Source organism: Alexandromys fortis, unplaced genomic scaffold (genome assembly GCF_014885135.2).
Source record: "Alexandromys fortis isolate MF-2015 unplaced genomic scaffold, M_Fortis_MF-2015_v1.1 scaffold_57, whole genome shotgun sequence".
Taxonomy (NCBI): Eukaryota; Metazoa; Chordata; class Mammalia; order Rodentia; family Cricetidae; genus Alexandromys; species Alexandromys fortis.
The window spans coordinates 7,153,093-7,175,360 of record NW_026067941.1 but is presented as its reverse complement, the minus strand read 5'-3'; the positions used below and the strand labels follow the sequence as shown (position 1 = coordinate 7,175,360).

Sequence of the window (22,268 nt, the reverse complement as noted above, 5' to 3'; positions counted from 1 at the left end):
CTTGTGTTAGGTACCTTAGCTAGTTGAGCTATCTTGCCAGGACTGAGAAGTTATTCTTCAGTAGCTGTACTTGATGGCAATTCTATTCTAAATAAATTATATGCTCAATGGCAACACATTGCTAGTATGTTAATGACTAATAACGAGGATTTCAAAATAAAACCTAGAACACTAATTTCCAGAAGTCAATGCATACTGTATAAATTTATGTCAGTTAACTAGGAATGCAATGAAGAAAAAAAGGGGGATATAATATAGAAAAGATGAGATAAAAGGGTGGATTTTTGAATCTACTTTTTAAAAAAACTTATTTATTCATTATGTATACAATGGTCTGCCTGCATGTGTCCCTGAAGACAGAAGTTGGCACCAGATCATATTACTGATGGTTGTGAGCCACTATATGGTTGCTGGGAATTGAACAGGACCTCTGGAAGAGCAGTCTTAATCACTGAGCCATCTCTCCAGCACCCTTGAATCTACTTTTAAACAACCACTGGCCTCAAATATTTTATATTAGTATGGATTTTTGTATATGATACAAATTTAAGGTCTTTTTGTTATACTGTATATATATAATGTCTACTATTATTTAAGGTATTTTACCTATGCAGCTCTTTTAAAAAGGTTATGTAAAGTTTTGGTATTTCAAAGTTATTGATATTAAATAATATAGGTTAGCAGTTAGTCCTGTAATAATCATGATTTATAGTCATTCCTGGTATGTTTTCAAAGTCAAAGATATATTTTAAACAGATGGTCTTCAAACACTTCAGAGACCTGTTTTAATAACATAAGACTTTATATGACAATGAGACATGTTTGTTCCTGGCAGAACCAATTCTTCATAAAAGGATGATGGGCATCAAAGAACCTCCATAAGGAGTTTGTTTTGTGACAAAAGCTAGACATTTGAGTAAGAAACTGCCCTTGCCTCGATTGCTGACAGTATGCTGTTCAAACTGGACGGACAGGACACAATAGAAAGCAAATACCAAACTTTGTCAAGACAAGGTAAGACAGTCCTTCAAAATTCCTGCTTTATAACAATGTCTGTCATATATTCTGGTCCTGTGGCCAAAGATAAATGCCCCAGCATTACAGAGGAACATTAGGGTGACTGTCCAGACGTCTCTGCCATTTCTATAGTTTTGGAAGTTGTTTGCTCTGCACTTCTGGTTTACTCAAGTAATATTTTATCCTTGTTGGGTATCAGATGGAGCTGAAGACAAGACAGTTTTCACTATCATTAAATTAAAGAGAAAAACTTACTAAAGAGATACAAAATATATAGGTTGAAAACATAAAAGCTTAATTTGTTTATCTAAAAAGATTTTTTAAGATCTAAAATTTTTTTAACAATGGTAATAAAAGTTATAACATAAAATGGCTTAGTTATGAGACTTTGGGCTAAAATAGGATAAATAATTCAGTACTTTCTCCAACTTTGCCAAATACAAATAAATTGGACATTGTGAGTATAATTCCTACCTGATAATTGTTCATATTGTATAAAGTTTTTATTGTGTTAAGAGTTAAAATCTTTCCTTTTTAGACAAAAAGGGGGTAGTGTTGCAGAATAATCTCTTCATATACTGTGAAGATGGTTTAATAAAAAGATGAATGGTCAATAGCTTGGGTTTCCAGGCACAGAACACACTGGAAAGAAGGGCAGAGACGAGGAGACACAGAGGAAGCAGGATGAGGTGGACAAGCCTCTTAAGAGCTAGCTAAAAACAACCCTAAGCTACCAGCTGAGGTTTTATAACTATTAAGAATTCTCCATGTGATTATTTGGAAGCTGGCAGGCAGGACAGTAATAGACTCACTACAATTATAGCTCAGTGGTACAGACGTTGCTAACATCCAAAGGGCTAAAAGGACCCACCCCCACTATTAGACAGGAAAAAAAGGCTGAGTTGATAAAAGTGCTTGCTGCACAACCATGAATACTAGAGTGTAGATTTCAGCACGCACCTGTAACCTCAGCAGAGAACAAAGGGCAGGAGGACTGTTGAGACTTGTTAGTTTACACCCTAGCTGAGAAAACACAAACCCCAGATTCAGACAGGGGTTAGAGAGGACAATACCAAAGCTCTCTTCAGAAAATCACACCAGACATACATATACACATAGACTCACAGATACACGGGCAAAAACACATACGCAACAAAAATAGTAATAAAAAGATTAATCAGGGGAAGTTGTGGTGGTACACTGAGTTTTGAGGCCAGCCAGAGCTACATACACATAGTGAGACTCTAAATAAGATGTATGAGGCTAGAGAGATGACTCAATTGTTAAGAATACAACTGTTCTTCCAAAGTTCTTAAGTTTAATTCCCAGCAACTATATGGTGGCTCACAACCACCCATAATGGAATCTGATGCCCTCTTCAGATATTTAGGCATACATGCAGACAGAGCATTCATACCTAAAAACAAAACAAACAAGAAACCCACATGCATACATAAATACCCCACCCACCCAAAGACAGGTTTTCTCTGTTCAGCTTTGGAGCCTGTCCTGGCACTAGCTCTGTAGACTAGGCCTCGAACTCACAGAGGTCCACCTGTCCCTGCCTCCCGAGTGCTGGGATTAGAGGTGGTATATGCCATCACTGCTCGGCAAAATTTTTTTTTAAAAATTATCCTAGGGCTAGAGAGATGGCTCAGTGGTTAAGAGCATTGCCTGCTCTTCCAAAGGTCCTGAGTTCAATTCCCAGCAACCACATGGTGGCTCACAACCATCTGCAATAAGGTATGGTGCCCTCTTCTGGCCTTCGGCATACACACAGATAGACTATTGTATACATAATAAATAATAAATATTTAAAAAAAATAAAAAGTTATCCTAGGAATATGAAAGAAAAATGAAGGCAACAATAAGTATTTCCACTTCATGCCAAGTTTTTGAAATTTCTTTTTTTTTTTTTAATTCTGAGCACACTTAAGAAATTTAGGGGTCTAGGAAAGATGGCTCAATAAGCTAAGAATGCATGCTGCTCTTCTACAATATAAGTCTAATTCCCAACATGTTTATGAGGTGGCAGACAATCACTTATAATTCTAGTTCCAGGGAACCTGATGTTCTGTCTTTCAAGGGCACCCCTCCACACACACAGCATATACTCAAAAATAATAACAAAAACCAACACCAAAAAACAAACCCCCCACAAAAAAAGAAAAAAATTAAATATATCTGATGCATATAAAGAGAATGATAAAGAATACTTAAGGATAAATCATTCGGTACTTAAATTACAAAATTTGACCACTAAAGTTTTGAATGCCTATAATAAGCTAAAATTCAAACAGAATTTAAGCATTTTTCCAAAACTCGTGTGTGTGTGTGTGTGTGTGTGTGTGTGTGAGGGGGGGGGGATGAGGATAGAGACAGCATTAAAAGAACAGAAATATGTAAAGGAAAACAAAAAGATAAAAAGCATACTGTTTTACTTCTTTCAGAGCAAAACTGATGACACGGTGATGCTTATTTGTAATCCCAGCATTCAGGGGGAGGAAGTAGGAAGATAGTAAATTCATGGACAGCTTAGGATACTATAGCTACAAATTAGAAAAAGAAAGTTTCAAATTACCATAAGAATGTATTTTCTCAGCTGGGCGGCCCCAGCACTCAGGAGGCAGAGGCAGGTGGATCTCTGTGAGTTCGAGACCAGCTTGGTCTAAAAAGAGCTAGTTCCAGGACAGGCACCAAAGCTACAGAGAAACCCTGTTTTGAAAAACAAACAAACAAACAAACAAAAAAACCAAAAAGTATTTTCTCATAACTTCAAAAGTGTAATAATTGTAATAGTTTGTTTTTAAATGAATTTTTTATTTATTATGCGTGTTTGTTGGTTTTGAGACAGGGATTCTTTGTATAATTTTCTCTAGATACAGACAGACAGACAGACAGACCTCTCATGACAGATACATAGGTAAATAAGTTGATCTTTCATGAGAAAGATCTGGCTGTCCTGGAACTTCATTTGTAGACCAGGATGACCTCGAACTCACAGAGATCCAACCACCTCTGCCTCTCAAGTGCTGGGATTAAAGGCATGCACCATCACTACCCAGCCCAATTTAATGCAACTTTTAAAAATGTCTAGATAATAATTATTCATGAAAATATATTTTCTAGGTACCTAGCCCATTGCACCTTTTTAGTTACAAGAGAAAAAAGAACAGTAAAATAAGTCCCTGAACTTATTATTTATTATTTACTTAGAGTTCATAGTCTAAGAAACAAGTCTCTAGAGATCTTCCTCTAGTAAAGAAATAAGCAAACAGATATGGGTAGTAAGAGTTTACATAAAGCAGGCATAGAAGGATTTTCTGACAGAACGGCATTTGAGCAAAGATTGAAAAAAGGGAAGCAAATCAGTCAGCATAGAGAAAACCATCCGGGTATAAAGTTCTGGAATGAGAGCAAGTTGAACATGTTGAAGGCTGACAAAACCTGCTTGGCTACAATGAAGTGAGTAAAGAGCAAAATTAGGGTTTAACAAATATGAAGATGAAGTATTTCATCATTCAAACCAGGAAGCTCTAAGTGGTGCTTACAGAAACTGACTGGGGGAAGTATTACTGTGAAAACAAATGTAAACAACTTTCTCAGGGCACACTGGACGACATACACAGACACCCACTAAGGATATAGTGTCAGATGTGGTTGTACACAGCTGTAATCTCATCACTAAGGAATACAGAAGTAGGAGGATAATGAATTCACACAAGACCCTGCCTGGAAAAAACAAGTAAGTATGCTGACACATGCCTGTGATCCTTACTAATAGTTCCAGAAGACAAACTGGAGCCAACATGGATACAGTCTCAAAAACCGAAACAAAAGAAAACCCACACAGTAACAACAAAATCCCCAGCTGGCTAGCCTATTTGTATTTCCAACAGATATGTTAGGATATTGTTTCTTAAATGGACCACTCAAATTGATTTATTTTTTTCAAACTGTCTTTTAAAAAAATTCTGTCGGGCAGTAGCAATGCACGCCTTTAATCCCAGTACTCAGAAGGCAAAGGTAGGTGGATTTCTCTGAGTTTGAGGCCAGCCTGGTCTACAAGAGCTAGTTCCAGGACTTGGGATAGTTATAGAAAAACCCTGCTATGAAAGAAATGAACGAATGAATGAATGAATGAATTAATTAATTAATTCTGGGCTAAAAAGATGGCTCAGCAGGAAAGAGCAATGGCTGAAATTCCAGAGGACCCTGGTTCAACCCCAGCAACCACATGGAAGTTCACAACTGCCTCTAACTCCAAGATCTGACACTCTCACCCAGACATACAAGCAGGCAAAATAGCAATGCATATAAAATAAAAATTTTAAAAATCCTATATTTTCTGAACTTCCAAAAGATTTTTAAAGAAAACAGCTCAAACCTGAACTATAAAAGAATAAGTCAGTAATAACTTCTTTTTTTCAAGACAGGGTTTGACTACCAAGTGCTGGGATTAAAGGTATGTTCCACCACTGCCCAGCTCAACCAATAATAATTCATTAATTGTCATTCAAATTTAAGAGATATATAATCCAAAGAACATACATTTGAAAAATACAGCTTCACTATTTTATCCATCTTCTATGGTACCTACCTTTTGGGATTCTTGCTATGTGAGCGGGACCTAAAAAAAGAATATCTACTTTTAGAAAAGTGACTATATAAATTTCTAAACTGGTACATTGTACTTGTAAATGATATTTTTCTTGAGTTCTGATATTAACTACTACTTCTTTTTTTTTTTTTTTTGGGGGGGGGGGGGGGTGGTGGCTCGAGACAGGGTTTCTCTGTAGCTTTGGAGCCTGTCCTGGAACTAGCTCTTGAACTCATAGGGGTTCACCAGCCTCTGCCTCCTAAGTGCTGGGATTAAAGGCGTGTGCCACCACCGGCCTCTGACATTTACTTCTATAAAAGTAAAGCATGTACTTATGCATTGGAGTCTACCCCCAGCAAAAAGAACAAAAAACAACTCTATAGAATTCTCTACCTTGTCACAGCAGTTCCTTCAACTAGACACTTGCTTAGAAAAGAATATTCTTCTGGAGACTGAAACTGTGCTTATCACAAAAGCAATTCTCCAGAAACTGTTTCCTAGACTAGAACAACAACAGAAACAAACAACAATTTAAAAGAAGTACACACACACACACCCCTATTTTTCTATAGCTTTCACACTATCACTGTGCTTTTGTCTTCTGGGAACAAAGAAAAATGTCTCATGATCTAAAATGTCCATTTTGAACCTACAACCTCATACTACAGGCCCAAGAAAAGGAATTCAACTTTACATCTTTGTCCATTAACATGAATTATAGTCCTTAAAAAAGAAAATAATTTATTTTTATTTATGTATATTGAGTGCTCTGCCTGCATAGTCCTCTGCTCAACAGAGGTCACTGTATCCCATTATAGACGGTGTGGGCCACCATGTGGTTGCTGGGAATTGAATTCCGGGCCTCTGGAAGAACAGTCAGTGCTTTTAACTCCTAACTGCTGGGCCATTATCTCTCCAGCCCAGAAAATAATATTTTTAAGTGTGTATGTGTACATGTAAAGCCTGGTTATGCATGACTCAGGAGCTAGAAGCATTGGATATTGTGGCGCCTGAGTCACAGGAAATTGTTAACTGCCCAACGTGTATGCTAGCAACTGGACTCAGGTCCCCTAGAAGAGAAGTGCATGTTGTTAATCACTAAGCATCTTTCCAATCCCAAAATGATTATATTCCTCCATTTTTTAAAAAAAGTGCGTATTTGTCTGCATGTATGTATGTAACCCATGTGCATGTCTGAGGTCAGAAGAGGCTGGAACCCCAGAAAAGGAAATATGTGAGTTTAAATATGTTTAAACCAGCAAACCATCTCTCTACCTTCCAAATGATCCAACCCCAGATTATTACCTTATATAACAACCCTTGACATTTCCCAGCAGTGTTAGCACTCAATAAACAATTCTATTTCCTAACACTGCAGGGTTTATTTTGTAGTGTGAGTGTATATATAATGGCAAGCATATTTTAAAGTATGCTTTGAGCTATATTAACTATGATTCTATCCATGCTCTCTCTGTGCAACCAGGAGAAAGTTATATATCCTCCCTTGGTTTAATCTATCATTTGAAAGACAGGAATAGCAATATAAATGTCATTGGCTAGGCAATGTCCCTCAAAAGTTAATGTGCTAATGATCTAGTCACCAACTGGTATATCTAATCATCAAAGGCCAACTCAATCATAAGGGCTCTTACCCAATCAATGGATATAAAATCTAAAGACAATATTTAAAATGTGTGCATGTAGATAGCTGTGGAAGACAGAAGGTGTTGGATCCCATGGAGTTGGGAATCACAAGCAAGCATCCTTAGCCATATCTCCAGTCCCAGATAAAAGATTCTTAATTTGATGGTTCTGTGTTATAGAAACCAGTATATGAGACCTAGTTCAAAGGAGTAGGTTCTTTGAAGGGAGCATCTTAAGTCTGAATCTCTCATGTCAGCTTACTGTGCTTGCCTATCTTGCAGTAAGTAGCTTTTCTCTACCATGACCCTTTGTGTCTTTCAGTCTCTATGGTGTGGGCCTTAATGACAGGCCCACAACAATGGAGCGAGCAAACTAGGTGCTCAAACTTCTGAGTCTACAAGCAAAACAAATCTTTCTCCTTTTAAATCTGTGTTAGTTAGGTTTTCACTGCTGTTTGAAGATTCTTGAGGAAACAATTTAAAAGGAGAAAAAACTGCCTAGCATAGTGACAAAGTACTTGAAATCTACGCACTCAAGAAGTTGGCCCAGGTTACACAAGACCTAGAATCAACAATCAAGCAAGGTAGATATGGTGGTACGCATGCTTTTAAGAGACAGGCGGGGGGAAAAAAAAAAAGACAGGCGGATCTCTGTAAATTCGAGGCTAGCCTATTCTACAGAGATTCAGGACAGCTAGGGATACAGAGACCGTGTCACTATAATAAAAGTAAAACAGCAGATAAAAACGCAGAAGCAAGAGACCTTGCCTTAATAAGGTGAAAGATGAACCAATTCCAGAAAACAGTCCTCGGACTTTCACATCCCCTGCCCCCCCAATCTCCTGCGGCGGCGGCGCGCGCGCGCACACACGCGCACACACACACACACACACACACACACACACACACACTGACACATCCCCATAAACAGAAAAAACTGGAGGGATAAGGGAGTACAACCTCAGCATACACTAAAAACAAAGGAGCAAATCCTGAAATAAAATTTGTTAAATGTAAAACACAGGGAATTAGAAATGGGGAAGGGGTGAGGCAGTAAGAAAAAGAGCAAGAGACAAAAGATTTCTCAAAACAGATGACAACATTCTATTCTTAAAATAAAAAGACTACCAGCAAAAGCCAATGAAATGGCTTAGTGAAAAGGCATTGCCATAAAAGCCTGGTGGCCTGAGTTGGGCTCTCATGGTGAAAAGTCCTGACCTCCACCTAAGCAGGGTACACATGTGTGCCCGCCATGTACACGAGCAATGTACATGGTAATGAAAGGGTAAATTTCTTTGTGGTATGACAGTCTATTATAAAATGCTTAAAGTTATGAACATGTCAATGGGCAACAATGACTAAAAGGATGTTCAAACACTCTAAATATGAAAATACTAAATTTACTAATTAATGAATTAATATAAGCAGACTTGCTATATCAAGTTAATGAATTTCTGTAATTTATGGCTCCACTGGACTTGGCGGTGAAGGGGAAGACAGAGCAAGTTCCAGGACAGCTAGGACTATACAGAGAAACCCTGTCTTGAAAAAACAATACAAAAGACAAAAACCAAAACAAAACAAAATAATAACTTATGGCTCCTACAACTGAGAAAACAGTAACAGTTTAACATAAAAACAACAACAACAAAACCTCCAAAATCTCCCAAATCCTTCCTCAAAAAGTATAAAAGGTGGTATATTAGAGTGCTTGCCTAGCATATACCACCCCTGGGCTCAAGTCCCAAGACCACCATCACCACCAAAAAAAAAAAGAAAGGCCACAGTTCTGTGCTAAGAAGGTACAAATCTAGTCCAGTATAGGGGAAAAAAATAATCAATGGGTAGCAAGAGGTTTTACGGTAACTCATTCACCCTGAAGACACGAAACATTCCTTATTTGCTTTTCTACAATCTTGAATGAAATCATATTAGCTCAGTTGACTAGCTAAGAACTATAAAGGCTGAACACCCCTAGCATGAAAATGTGAAATTCAGACATGACACTCAAATACTAGAATTTCTGGATCATTTCAGATTTTAAATTAGAGATGCTAAACAGGTGAGGTTTGTCTACTCATATATACCCCAATTCAGACACTCCAAATTTTGAAACATTTCTGGTTAAAACATTTTAGATAAATACAAGCTACTGAATCTTTATCATTCCTATTAAAATGGTCTTACAAGGTAATTTTCTTTTGCTTTTATTTTTTGTATTCTGAGGTAGTGTACCTCTGTGTGGCCTTGGCTGTCCTAGAACTCACTATGTAGAACAGGTTGGTCTCAAACTCAAGAGATCACCTGCCTATCTCCCCCCCCCCCCCCCCCCCCCCCCCGCAAGTACTGGGATTAAAGGTGTGCATCAACCGCAGTCCAGCCCCACTATGTTTCTGACTTTTTTCCTAAAACTTTGACAAATGTGTTTGTCTGCCTCATTCTATATTCACGCACTTAATATTTCTAATTGTTTTGTTTTTAATTATTAATTTATTTTGCACACCCCCATGTGACACAGTATGCCATGGCATGCTCTTAGAGGTCAGAGGACAACTTTTGGGAACAGGTTTTTGTCTTCCACTTTCCACCTTCTGGGATTGAGTAATATCATGCCCAGCTTGCATGGTAACAACATTCTTTAAAGGCAAAAATCTCTAAATTTCTATGCCCAGAACCAGTTTAATAGCACCTTCAAGTCATATACTCTTTAGGCTAGAGACTGAGTTTCAAACACATGTACTATTTCTGACCCAAACATACCTCCTCAGTTTTTCCCGTTCTTCTCTCTCCCTCTCTTCTCTTCGTTTCAGACGTTCCTGGTTTCTTTTCTCCTGCTTCTCAGCTACAACTCTCTTTAAAATGAATAATTTAAAAACCAGTTGTAAATTTACTGGACAAATCCTTAATTATGCTTACTTTAGTTTCTCATATAATACAACTAATACAATACAACTAACCCAATTTAAAATTTTGTCATGTACAATTATTAGACTTCTAAGTTAGCTTTCCAGAATTGTAAAAAACATGTTAAAACTTTATTTCATCATGATTTGTCTTTTTCCAAGCATGAAAGGCTACCATTGAGTTTAGTCCGCCCCTCATCATTCCTTAGTTAACATTGGAAAAAAAAAAAAAAAACAAGGGCTAGAGAGATGGCTCAGTGGTTAAAAGCATTGCCTGCTCTTACAAAGGTCCTGAGTTCAATTCCCGGCAACCACATGGTGGCTCAATACCATCTACAATAAGAACCAATGCCTTCTTCTGGCAAGCAGGCAAACAATCAAACAGAACAATGTACACGTAAAATCATTTTTTTTTTTTAAAATCACATCTACATGACCTTCTGTTTCTCAGCACAGTACTACTCAAAAACTAACTGTAATTACAATACTAGGGAGGCTGAGACAAGAGAACTGACAGTAAGTAGTTCAAGATGAACCAGAGCTACACAGCAAAGAAAACCAGAAGAAAACAGATAGAGTAAAAGAACTAGGTTGACCAGGATAAAGTAAGCAATATTAATTTATGCAATGTACCTTTAATTCTTCAAGTTTCTCTCTTATTTCAATAAATCCCAGGTGCAGTTTACCCCCAAAATGATCAGCAAGTCGCCTGTCATTATCATGAAGACCTAAATATGCGGAACAAACTTCACAGACTCGAAGTTTCTGCTGCTGGAAACTGGAAGCTGGCATAGAATTCCGATAAACTTCCTAAATAAAATAAGAAAAACAATGATCACACAAATGTCCTTAAAAGTTCTGTAAGAAAATATAATGTATACACACAAAATGTTTTCAAAGTCATTGAGAGAGAGCTCTGTTGAAGATCAAAGCTTCACCTATCCTTCACTCCCAGTCCCCAAGATAACAGATGAAAGGTTAATATTCATCAGGATTCTGATGAGTTGTTGCCAAACACTGACATGGTGTTCATCAATGAACAATACATACTGGTAAATTTGCCAATCCACTATCCTCCTTTCGTTTACTAAGATGATTCTGTTATTCTGTTTATGGCAGTTAAGAACATTTTCCAAGGGGCTGGAGAGATGGCTCAGTGGTTAAGAGCATTAATTGTTCTTCCACAGGTCCTGAGTTCAATTCCCAGCAACCACATGGTGGCTCACAACCACTTGTAATAAAATCTGGTGCCAACTTCTGGCCTGCAGGGACACATGCAGGCAGAACATTGTATACATAATAAATAAATCTTTAAAAAAAAAAAAAACATTTTCCAAGCCTAAGTAGCTTTAGCTAGAATAATATTAATAAAAATAGCTGGATAAAAATGTACAGAATTCTTTAAAAGAGAATTAAAAGATCAAAGAAGAAATCACCAATGAAGGGGCTAAGAACTCAATTGTAAGTGCTTAATTTACAAGCCTTAAGACCTGAGTTTGATCCCTGTAACCAAAGTTAAAAAAACAAAAAGCTGCCAGGCAAAGCTGGAAAAATGGATTAGGGGGTAAAGACACTTGTTGTTAAGCCTGATCACGGAAGTACAATTCCTAAGACCCACATTGTAAAAGAAAACCCAAGGTGGAAGAAAAAAACTGATTCTTAGAAGTTGTCTGCTCACCTATACACTACACAAGCCCTTCCTCTAAATGACAGCGTGGTGGTGTGTGCTTGTAATCTCAATAACGAGGAGATTAAAGACAAGTGGATAGATCTCTAGAACTGAGTGGCTGGCTAGTCAGGTTACCTACCAGGCAAATTTCAAGCCATTGAGAGACTATGTCTCAAAATAAAAGGCAGACAGATCCTGGGGTTATCCTCTGTTTTTCACATATGTATATACATGAACGTGGACCCACACGTGAGAATATGTATTTATGTACACACAGGCACACACACAAATGAATCATCAATGGATAATATAACCTATAAATTTAAAAATATTATAAAGGATGGCTTAGTGGTTAAGAGCACTGGCTACTTACTCCGTCCAGAGGTTCTATGCTTAGTAGTCAAATTGCAGCTTACAACTATCATAACTCCAACCCTAAAGTGTATACTGCCTTCTTCCAGCCTATGAGCATCAGGTATGTACAAAGTACATATATATACATATAAGCAAAACACTCATATATATTAAACAATTAAGACTTTAAGGGGGGGTAATTTCAAAGTATAAATAAGGTACTTAACTAATCACAAAAGGAAAACACTTCACAATGGGAGAATTGCTATTATCATCAGAAATTACACAAACTATGAAGACAGGGGAAATCATAAGTTTAAGGCTACACTGAGCAGCTTCAAGGTCCTGTTCTGTCTCAAAAGGAAATTTTAAAAGGGGATAAAACAGACAGTTGGGTCACACATCTTTAATCCCAGCACTTGGAACGCAGAGGCAGGCAAATCTCCCAGTTCTAAAACTAGGGCTACACAGAGAAACCCTGTCTTGAAAAATCAACAACAACAACAACAAAAAAGTGGGGTGTGAATATAAGCTCAATGGTTGAGTGCTTACCCTGCCTGCTTGCATGAAGCCCCAGGTTAAACTCCAAGAAAGAGGAATTATGTGAAAATAACTAACGTGCATTCAATGTCATAGGCCTTTCTCTTCCTCCAGATAATATTTTCTTTAATGTCTTAGGGTCATCATATGATATGGGTGTTATCCAGGTGCTATAAGGAACAATGATGACGTCTTCCTTTTATCGTCCTTCCTGTACTAAATTCTTACATTCAGATATACAATATGCTAAAAGGATTTACTAAAATTGCTTCCTTTTGCTGTTTTTCCGCACTGGTATGAAGAACCAGAGTACAAGAACAGAACAGAAGTAAAAACAGTATGTACCCAACATTAGTTTGAATGATAGGGCTTCATTTTTAATCTTGTCACAACAGATCTTGCCATCTTTTTCTTTATTTCAAGATGGGGTCTCAATAGATAGGTTGGTTACAAATCTATGATCCTCTTACTCTGCTTTTCAACTGCTGGGACTGCAGGTGTGAATCACTTCATCTGCAACTCTGCACTTCTAAGCATGAAAATATTTTAATTTGAGATTTAAGAATTAAAAAAAAAAAAAGCTTACTCCCCAGAGTTGAAAAGATAGAGATCATCATGAAGCAGTCTAGATGTCATCAGTTTGTAAGTCCAATAGAAACTACTGAAAAAGACTATACCACAATCTCCACAAAATATATTTGAGTTTCTACATATCAGGGGGTATACCAATCACAACAGAATTTGTTTACATGATGCTAGAATTTTTACCTATATAAAATATGAACCAGAGAAGGCTCCCAAGGTAAAAGCAGATGATACTGTTAGGTAAGTAAAACTACTGAGGAAAAGGGTAGGTAGCACATTGTCTACAGGTGTATTTGTTTTATGTGGGTAATTGGTTTGATTACATCTGAGTTTCAATATAGCAATGGCTCCAATTTTCCAAAAGCTACTTTAAAACAGAACCCAACATTATAATAGCAATTAAACATTTCTGAATTGCTTTAATTTCCTTTAATAAAATTTTGAATAATTTCCAGTTAAATATATGTTCTATAAGAAGTACAGACACTAACATTTTACCACTATTAAGAACTTAACTCTTTCTAAGATGGCTGGGTCTCACAGTAACACTTTGTCTCAAAACAGAACCAACCCCCCCCCCCCCAAAACCAAACACACAAATTTTACCTCTGCTTCTCTTTTCTTTGCTCGTGCTTTCTCCACTTCATCCATGACTTTCTGAGATTCTTCCACATTTCCTTCAGCTCCTAGTTGTTCCACTTTGGCCAACAATTTACCTATTTCTTCATTTAACTCATGAACACGTTCAGCCTGGAAAAAAACAAAGAGAATATCACGAATGAAAAACAGAATGAAGGGTTGAAAAGACAACTCGGCAGTTAAGATCACTGGCTGCTCTTCTAGAGAACCTGAGTTTAATTCCCAGTACCCACATTGCAGCTAGCAACCATTTATAACTTCAGTTCCAGGAAACCCAATGCCTTATTTTGACCTCCACAGGCACTAGGCCCATGTATGAAACACAGACACATACTCACAAGCAAAACACACACACATACACAAAAGAACCATAACATTAAAAAAAAATCGAAAGGAGCGAAACAATGTATTTCAGACTCGTTATATAGCGCAAGTACAACACCACACTTATAAATAAAAGTTTAACTTAATAGAAACATTCGATCTTAACAAAGTAGTATTCCAATAATATTTACTTCTTAAAGTGTCCAAAATCCAAGACATTCCTTTCCTCAAGGGTCCCAACTCTTTTATGACTATTCTTTTTTTTTTTTAGTTTTTTTATGACTATTCTTTATCAAAGTGATGTTTTCTTTAAATTAACACTGATAATTTAACCAAAGATCTTCAATCCTCCTTACATCTGCACTCACAATTGTACTTTGATTCTAAACTTACTCGTACATTTGCTTTTACTGTAGCAATGGAGAACAAGCAAATCCTAAGAAAAGGCTTGAAAATTACGGCATAACTGAGTATGATGCTTCTGCCTCTGCAACTACTAAAAGAAAATGATTAGTTTAGCTCTCAAAGAATATCTCAGCAGCCTCCAGCTGACTATAAAACATGTGCCAGGACATGACTGCTAAGACAAGAGTACTGTGCAATCAAGTTTACTCTAACTGATCTATTACACAGTTTGAGTCACTGTGTTTGAGGTTATAACCAATACAGGTCAGTAGAACTTAATCACTGGTAGACAGCTTAAGCATGAGATACATGATCCCTTATATCAGTAGTTCTCAATCTTTCTAATGTTGCCACAATATGTTTCTCATATCGTGATGACCCCAGCCATAAAATTATTTTCATTGCTACTTCAGTATCTTAAACTACACAAGCTTATTATGGTTTTTTTTTTTTTTTTTTTTTGTTTTTCGAGACAGGGTTTCTCTGTGGCTTTGGAGCCTGTCCTGGAACTAGCTCTGTAGACCAGGCTGGTCTCGAACTCACAGAGATCCTCCTGCCTCTGCCTCCCGAGTGCTGGGATTAAAGGCGTGCGCCACCATCGCCCAGCAAGCTTATGTGTTTTAATAACAAAAGAATCAAGAAACTGGATAGATAGTTCAGTGGTTAAGAACTGTTTCAACACTTAGAGAACCCAGGTTCAGCACCCTGCATCCCTATCAGGTGGTTCACAATTTAACTCCAGTTTCAGGGGTTCTGATTCACTCATGAAGCTGGAGAGATGGCTCAGCAGTTAAGAGCACTGGTTGCTCTTCCAAAAGTCCTGAGTTCAATTCCCAGCAACCACATTGTGGCTCACAACCATATGTAATAAATGAGATGCTCTCTTCTGGCCTGCAGGTATACAAGTAGGCTGAACACTGTATACACAAAACCTAAAAAAGCAAAGACAGGAAGTTCTCTGTGAGTTCAAAGTCAGCATGGTATACAGAGCTAGTTACAGGAAAGCTAGGACTACAGAAAAATTCTCTCAAAAACTAAATAAATGAAAGAAGGAAGGAAGGAACTATACATATATTTGTTACATACAAATGAATGCATGTATGACTGGCAATTCTGAATAAAACATAATTATCAGTGTTACTTTGTTATATGATTGCTATATTAGTTAGCATTTGAGTAAGTAAAAACAATTCCAGAGAATTCCCTATTTAAGTTTACTACCTAATTATTGAAAAATCAAAAAGTTGGAATGAGCCTAGCATGGTGGCATACGCCTTTATTAACCCTAGCACTCAGAGGCAGAGGCAGGTAGATTTCTGAGTTAAAGAGCAGCCTGGCCATATAGTAAGTTCCTAGTCAGCCACAGACTACACAGTGAGACCCTGTCTCAAATATACAAGAGGGAAAATTTTTTTAAAATGGAGTGAATAAAATTAAAATTAAATATATATTTTAAAATTAAAACTATACTTTATAATCCCAGCATTTGGGAGGCAAAGGCAGAAGCAGGTAGGTCTCTATGAGTTTGAAGCTAGTCTGGTCTACAAAGTGAGCACCAGAACAGCCTAGGCAAAAAAGGCATCTCAAACAATAATAACAAAAACAAAATAAAACAAACAAAAACAAGCATACTTTGAACTAATGAAATGACTAAAATTCTTACCTTTGCTGCCACTTCAGCACTTATCTCTTCTTGAGTTTCTGCTAATCTTTTCTTAGACACTTCAGTTCTTCGATCACAATCTGCAATGAAGGACTGCAGATGATCCATGGCCTAGAAAATTTAATACAAAACAATTACTGCCACAAAGTCAATGTTATCCAGAAATATTTTTACTAAACACTGTATTTTTGGTAAGGAATGAAGACCTAAGCACAGAAGTGCTTTCCTATTATGTAGAAAGCATTGGGTTGAATCTGCTATACTCCTCTCTACAGCCCAACCCTAAAACAAGAAAAACACAAAGTTGAAGAATTGTTAGTAATAGAACATATGCCTAAATGTGTGAGGCCCTGGATTTCTAGTAATTATAAAAAATAAATTAAGGTGGCTGGAGAGATGGCTCAGTGGTTAAGAGCACTAACTGTTCTTCCAGAGGACCATGGTTCAATTCTCAGCACTTATATGGCAGCTAACAGCTGTCTATAACTCCAGTTCTAAGAGGATCTGATTCCTTTTTCTGGCCTCTGGGAGCACTGAACACACACATGGTACCCAGAGATGGTACACAGACATTCATGCAGTCAACACAGCCACGCACATAAAAAAAAAATTTTTTTTAAATTAATTAAATATAAAGTCTGGAGAAAAGAACCTTTTAAAAATAAAACCTCAGAACAATAAAAATAATTCCATTCTTAAAAATGTTATCATAGAGGAAGCATACATCTTTAATCCCATCATCAGGGAGGTGGAGGCAGAGGCAGGCAGATCTCTGAGTTGCGACCAGCCTGGTCTACAGAGTGAGTTGCAGGGCAGCCAGAGCTACAGAGAAACCCTGTCTCAAAAAACAAAGCAACAGACCTTGGACTTCCCGCAGGGCAGGGAATCTGGACTGCTCATCAGGGGGGGGAGGGGGGGGGAATGGAGTGGGGGGAGGGGGAGATGTGTGGGAGGAGGGGGAGGGAAATGGGAAATGGGGAAGAGGCGGTAATTTTTCAAAAAAATAAGTAAATAATATAAAATAAAAAGTGAAAGAAAAAAAAAACAAAGCAACAACAAAAAACAAACACCCAGTAATAATATAGCAGTGAACCCCTGTAATCTCAGTACTTGGAAGACTGGAGCAGAATAACAAGCTCAAGACCAGTTTGAGTGACATAGCAGGTGTCAAGTCAACCAGAGCAATACAGCCAAGATCGTATCTCAAAAATACAACCAACCAAAGAGAAATGGTTGAGTCATAAATATGACTCGATTGCTACTAAGCCTAATGACCTGAGTTCTATCTCCAGGATACACGATAGGAAAGAACCAACTCCTGAAAAGCTAATCTTTGATGACAGGCATGCACACATCCCACACACACCATGTAAGACCATTATAATGTCAACAAGAGTTATTTCTCAATATTTAGATAACTGTCTGTATTCTGTGGTTTTCAAATTTTTACAGTAAAGATGAAATACACCATTAAGAAATTTAACAATGCCTACACCAGAAAAAAAAATCTAACAAAGTTGTATTTAGTTTGAGGTATATTTAATATTTATAGCTAAATAGTAATAAAAGTAAACTTTAAAGCAAGGCATAGTGGCGCACACCTTTAATCACAGCACTTGGAAGACAAAGGCATGCAGACCTCCGAGTTTAAGTCCAGGCAGGTCTACAGAATTCCAGGACAATTAGTGCTACAAAACTCATTTCTCCAAAAATGAAAGGGAGAAAATTAAATGTTCAACTGTGGTGGTTTGAAGAGATATCCTACATATTCTCAAGCACTTGAAGACTCAGACCCCAGTCGGTAATCTTGGTCATAAAGGTTTAAGAAGTGTGGCCTTGTTGGAAGAAGTATGCCACTAGGGTCAGGCGTTGAGGTTTCAAAGGCCATTCTCAGTTAGTTCTCTCTGCCTCCTGCTTGTCTTTTAAGATATAAGCTCACTTGATGCCAGCCCGCCACACCACCTCTACCCCACCCCACCCTGCCATTATGATGATGAACTTCACATCCAAATTAGTTACCTTGATCCTGGTGATTTTATCATAGCAAAAGAAGAGATTAGTACATACATCAAATAACAATAGAAATTTATTCTGCACGCACTGAACTTAACTGGCCAAATAAGAACTCCAACAAAATAACACAGGCAGAGTGACTATCACCTTTTAAATCATAGCAAAAATCTACTTTCATTTCGTGACGTCAAATATAGTATCCTAAAGTAGTGAAAATAACAATGACCTTATCAAGAAATACTGTTGGTTCTATGAAGGAGGTATTTTGGCTACCTGTTTTTTTTAATTAATATTTTTCTTCCTTTTTTTTAAAAAAAAAGATTTATTTATTATATATACAGTGTTCTATATGTATGTATGTATGCTTGCTGGTCAGAAGAGGGCACCAGATCTCATTACAGATGGCTGTGAGCCACCAAATGGTTGTTGGGAATTGAACTCAGGACCTCTGGAAGAGCAGGGTGCTCTTGACCTCTGAGCCATCTCTCCAGCCCCGGCTACCTGTTTCTTACAGCAAAATAAATCCAAGATGTACAAAGGATTTAAGTATACAAAATGAATCACTCATGGGGGCTGGGAGAGACTGGTCAGCAGTCAAGAGCACTTGCTTTTCTTGTAGACCTCGGTTTAGTTCCCAACATTCACATGTGTCTTACAGCTATCTGGAACTCCAATCCCAGAAGACCTGATGCTGTCTCTTCTGGCCTCCACAGATACCATGTATGTGCCTGGCACACTCACGCAAGCACAGCATTCATACACATAAAATAAATATAAAACTTAAAAATATATAGCAGAGATGAAACCATAGGCGAGAACTATTTTTGGGTCAAAACAGAAAAGATCTTTCAACTGGTATTATAAGCAGTATTTAGACAGTATAACAACACTGTGTAGCCCACCCAGGGAAAGTCTAATGTATTACTCAAAAATAAATAGCTGATACTGTCACAATGAGCAATCAAGCATTATCTATAAAATTACCTTTTGGCTCAGCTATAATTTTCACCAATAATGCAGAAAGACTGAAAATAACCTCATTATCTAACCACAACGTTCAACAGCAAACAATCTCTTGTATATTATGCCCAGACAGTATTAAATATATTCTATAGATAATTCTCATGTCCATAAGAAAAAGTTCTTAGATATTCAAAAAAGTGACAAGGATCTATTTACTGCTATTTTCAACTAAATAAAATTACCTAATGTATTATTTTGTCTTATGTGCATGTATTTCATAAAAATGCAAGAAGTTTGAAAGGTGTTGTGTTCTTTAAAACATCTTGTATAATTTAGTTTCTCTATTTTTATTTTTTAAACTATTTATTTCATATGAGTGCTCTGCCTGCATGTATCTATGTGAACCATGTGTACACATTGTATCTGCAAACATGAGGAAGAGGGCATTAGATCTCCTAAAACTGGAATTATCCTTTGTGAGCCAAAATGTTGAGTGATGGAAGTTGTACTTGGGTTCTCTGCCATCTCTTTAGCCTCAAATTTTTCTATTTTTATACATGAAATGCTTCTATATAATGACTATATTAAATCACATTGGTACCTCTGATACCTAAGCAGTATTTTCTATTTCTTTTATTATTTTACACTAAAAATATGGTCCCAAAGCTGCAGGTGTAGCCTGGCAATATACAGTGCTTGCCTACTGTGCATAGGGCCCTGAATTTCATCCCAGAACTGGAGACATCTAGTTAGTGATCTATTAATACAGTAAAAGTATCTAATAATGGAAAAATTCAGTAGATGACTTCATTACAAAGACTTTGAATACAACAAAAATGGGTAGCTTAGATTTGATGAAACGACTATTTTAAACATTTTTACTTTTGTTGGGAAAAATAAACTGATTTAAAAAAAAAACAGGATCTTTTTAACCTAGGCATGGTAGCACATGTCTAATTCTAGCACTTGGGAGGGAGAGGCAATTAGATCACTGTAAATTTGAGGCTAGTTTGAGCACATAGGGGGTGGAGGGAGGCAGTACCTTATTCATCTATTAACTGTCATCTAATTACAAAGATATCTTCCTAAGTCTTTCCTTCTAAGATACATTAATTCATGTTCAAAATATTTTTACGGCAAGGGACAATGTAACATGAAAGCAAAATCACATACATCAAGTTCAAAGAAAAAGTCCTGTTCTTTGGATGCAATTTCATAATCTGCTCTTAGAGCCAGGTCATGGACTTTCAGGCATTCTCCAAGATCCATTCTCTAGGAAAAAAAAGAAGACATTTCACTGAAAACATGTATTATAAAATTTCATCAGTATCACAGTTCTCTTCAGAGTATACGTTACGTCCTATAGTTCATATGTTCATTTAATGGACCTTCAAAATATAAATCAGACAATTGGGGCTAGGGAGTTAACTTGGTTGCTGAGTGCTTATCTGTTACACACAAAGTTCCAGGTTTAATCCTTTAGCTCTCCATGAACTGGATGCAGTAGTACAGACCTGTATTATCAGTACTCTGTAGATAGAGGCAGGAGCATTGGAAGTTCAAAGCCAGACGTAGCGACACAGCAAGTACAAGATTAGCCTGGCCTCATACATGAGACCATCTCTCAGAAAAATGAACCAAAAGAAAGACTATGAAAAACAACTACGAGTCTTAATAATACCAATATACTACATGAGAGGCTTTTTGCAATGAGGAAGCCAGAAAAAGACCACTTGCCATGGTAAGTATGTGGAGGGTAGAGAATCACACATGGGATTCTCTCCTTCCACCAATCCTGGATCAACTGACTCACATATTGTCACTGAGTTATCTCGTGACCCCCCAAAAAATGTTTCTCATGAGAATGCATTTATACTGGATCCAAAGAGAGGGAAGCAATGCTGGGTATGGCACCAAGTATCATCTATTGAGTCTGGGGCTGGAGAGATGGTACAGTGGCTTTTTGGGCATGCAGACAAAATACCCATTAAATAAAAATGAAACTTAAAAATAGGGTGAAGGGAGGAAGGGAAGAGACAGGATGAAGGAACAGAATTGTAGTAATATTACAATTTCACATAGTGGCACATTGCTGGAATTACAAAATAGAGTCTTTGAATTCTAGAAACCAGTCATCTGTTTTCTCTTTCCATACCACCATGACTAAATATCTGCTTTGACATGGTACCAGGCATGGCATTAAAAAAAACAAACAAGCCCAAAAAGAAACTCCCAACAACTACCTGCCATTGTAAACGTCAATCCAAGGGAAATCATACCGTGGCTAACAATTTCCATGACCCTAGTCTCCTAACCAGTACAAAGTCACTAGAGGGAAAAAAAAAACACAATAGAAACACAAGGAATAGGAAACAATTCTCCAGCGCCTCTGCTACTCTCAAGATCCATCCTCACATTACACTTAATGAAGTACTACTGCTGCCAATACCAAATGATCCAACATTGGCTGCTGGTGGTGGTACTTCTCTTTGTAAATAAGTTAATAAAACAAAATAAAATGTTTTGTTCACTGATTTCAAATGACTAAAGGAGTTTCCTTAAAAATTAATGAATAATTTGCTTCTTATAATTTTCCACAAGTTTATTCCAGGTATTGTAATTAACAGACATTCAAGTTATAAGTTGCAAAACCTCAGCTCTACATTTTATTTTCCTCATTATAAACTTGTTTCTTCAAGAAGCTTCCCCAAATCTCTGATCCTAATAACTCTTCTTTATTTTTTTTTAAGATTTATTTATTTATTATATGTACAGCATTCCTTCCATGTGTGCCTGCAGGCCAGAAGGGGGCGCCGGGTCTCATTACAGATGGCTGTGAGCCACCATGTGGTTGCTGGGAATTGAACTCAGGACCTCTGGAAGAGCAGTCAGTGCTCTTAACCACTGAGCCATTTCTCCAGCCCCATAACTCTTCTTTAAAATTCCACAC

General features: G+C 37.3%; 1 protein-coding gene across 13 annotated transcripts in view; it reads right to left on the bottom strand.

Moving 5' to 3' along the window:
* Positions 1-22,268, bottom strand: part of Luc7l2 (LUC7 like 2, pre-mRNA splicing factor) — a 54,837-nt gene that overhangs the window by 6,148 nt on the left and 26,421 nt on the right. For 11 of the 13 annotated variants that reach the window (XM_050147935.1, XM_050147939.1, XM_050147942.1 and 8 more), the window contains 6 exons: positions 20,492-20,590; positions 16,343-16,453; positions 13,918-14,061; positions 10,797-10,973; positions 10,021-10,112; positions 5,618-5,647 (listed from right to left, as the gene is read on the bottom strand). In XM_050147935.1, the coding sequence (XP_050003892.1) occupies positions 5,618-5,647; positions 10,021-10,112; positions 10,797-10,973; positions 13,918-14,061; positions 16,343-16,453; positions 20,492-20,590 (653 nt within the window). The remainder of the gene's footprint in view (positions 1-5,617; positions 5,648-10,020; positions 10,113-10,796; positions 10,974-13,917; positions 14,062-16,342; positions 16,454-20,491; positions 20,591-22,268) is intronic. The other 2 variants (XM_050147936.1, XM_050147945.1) reach the window with 1 other exon arrangement.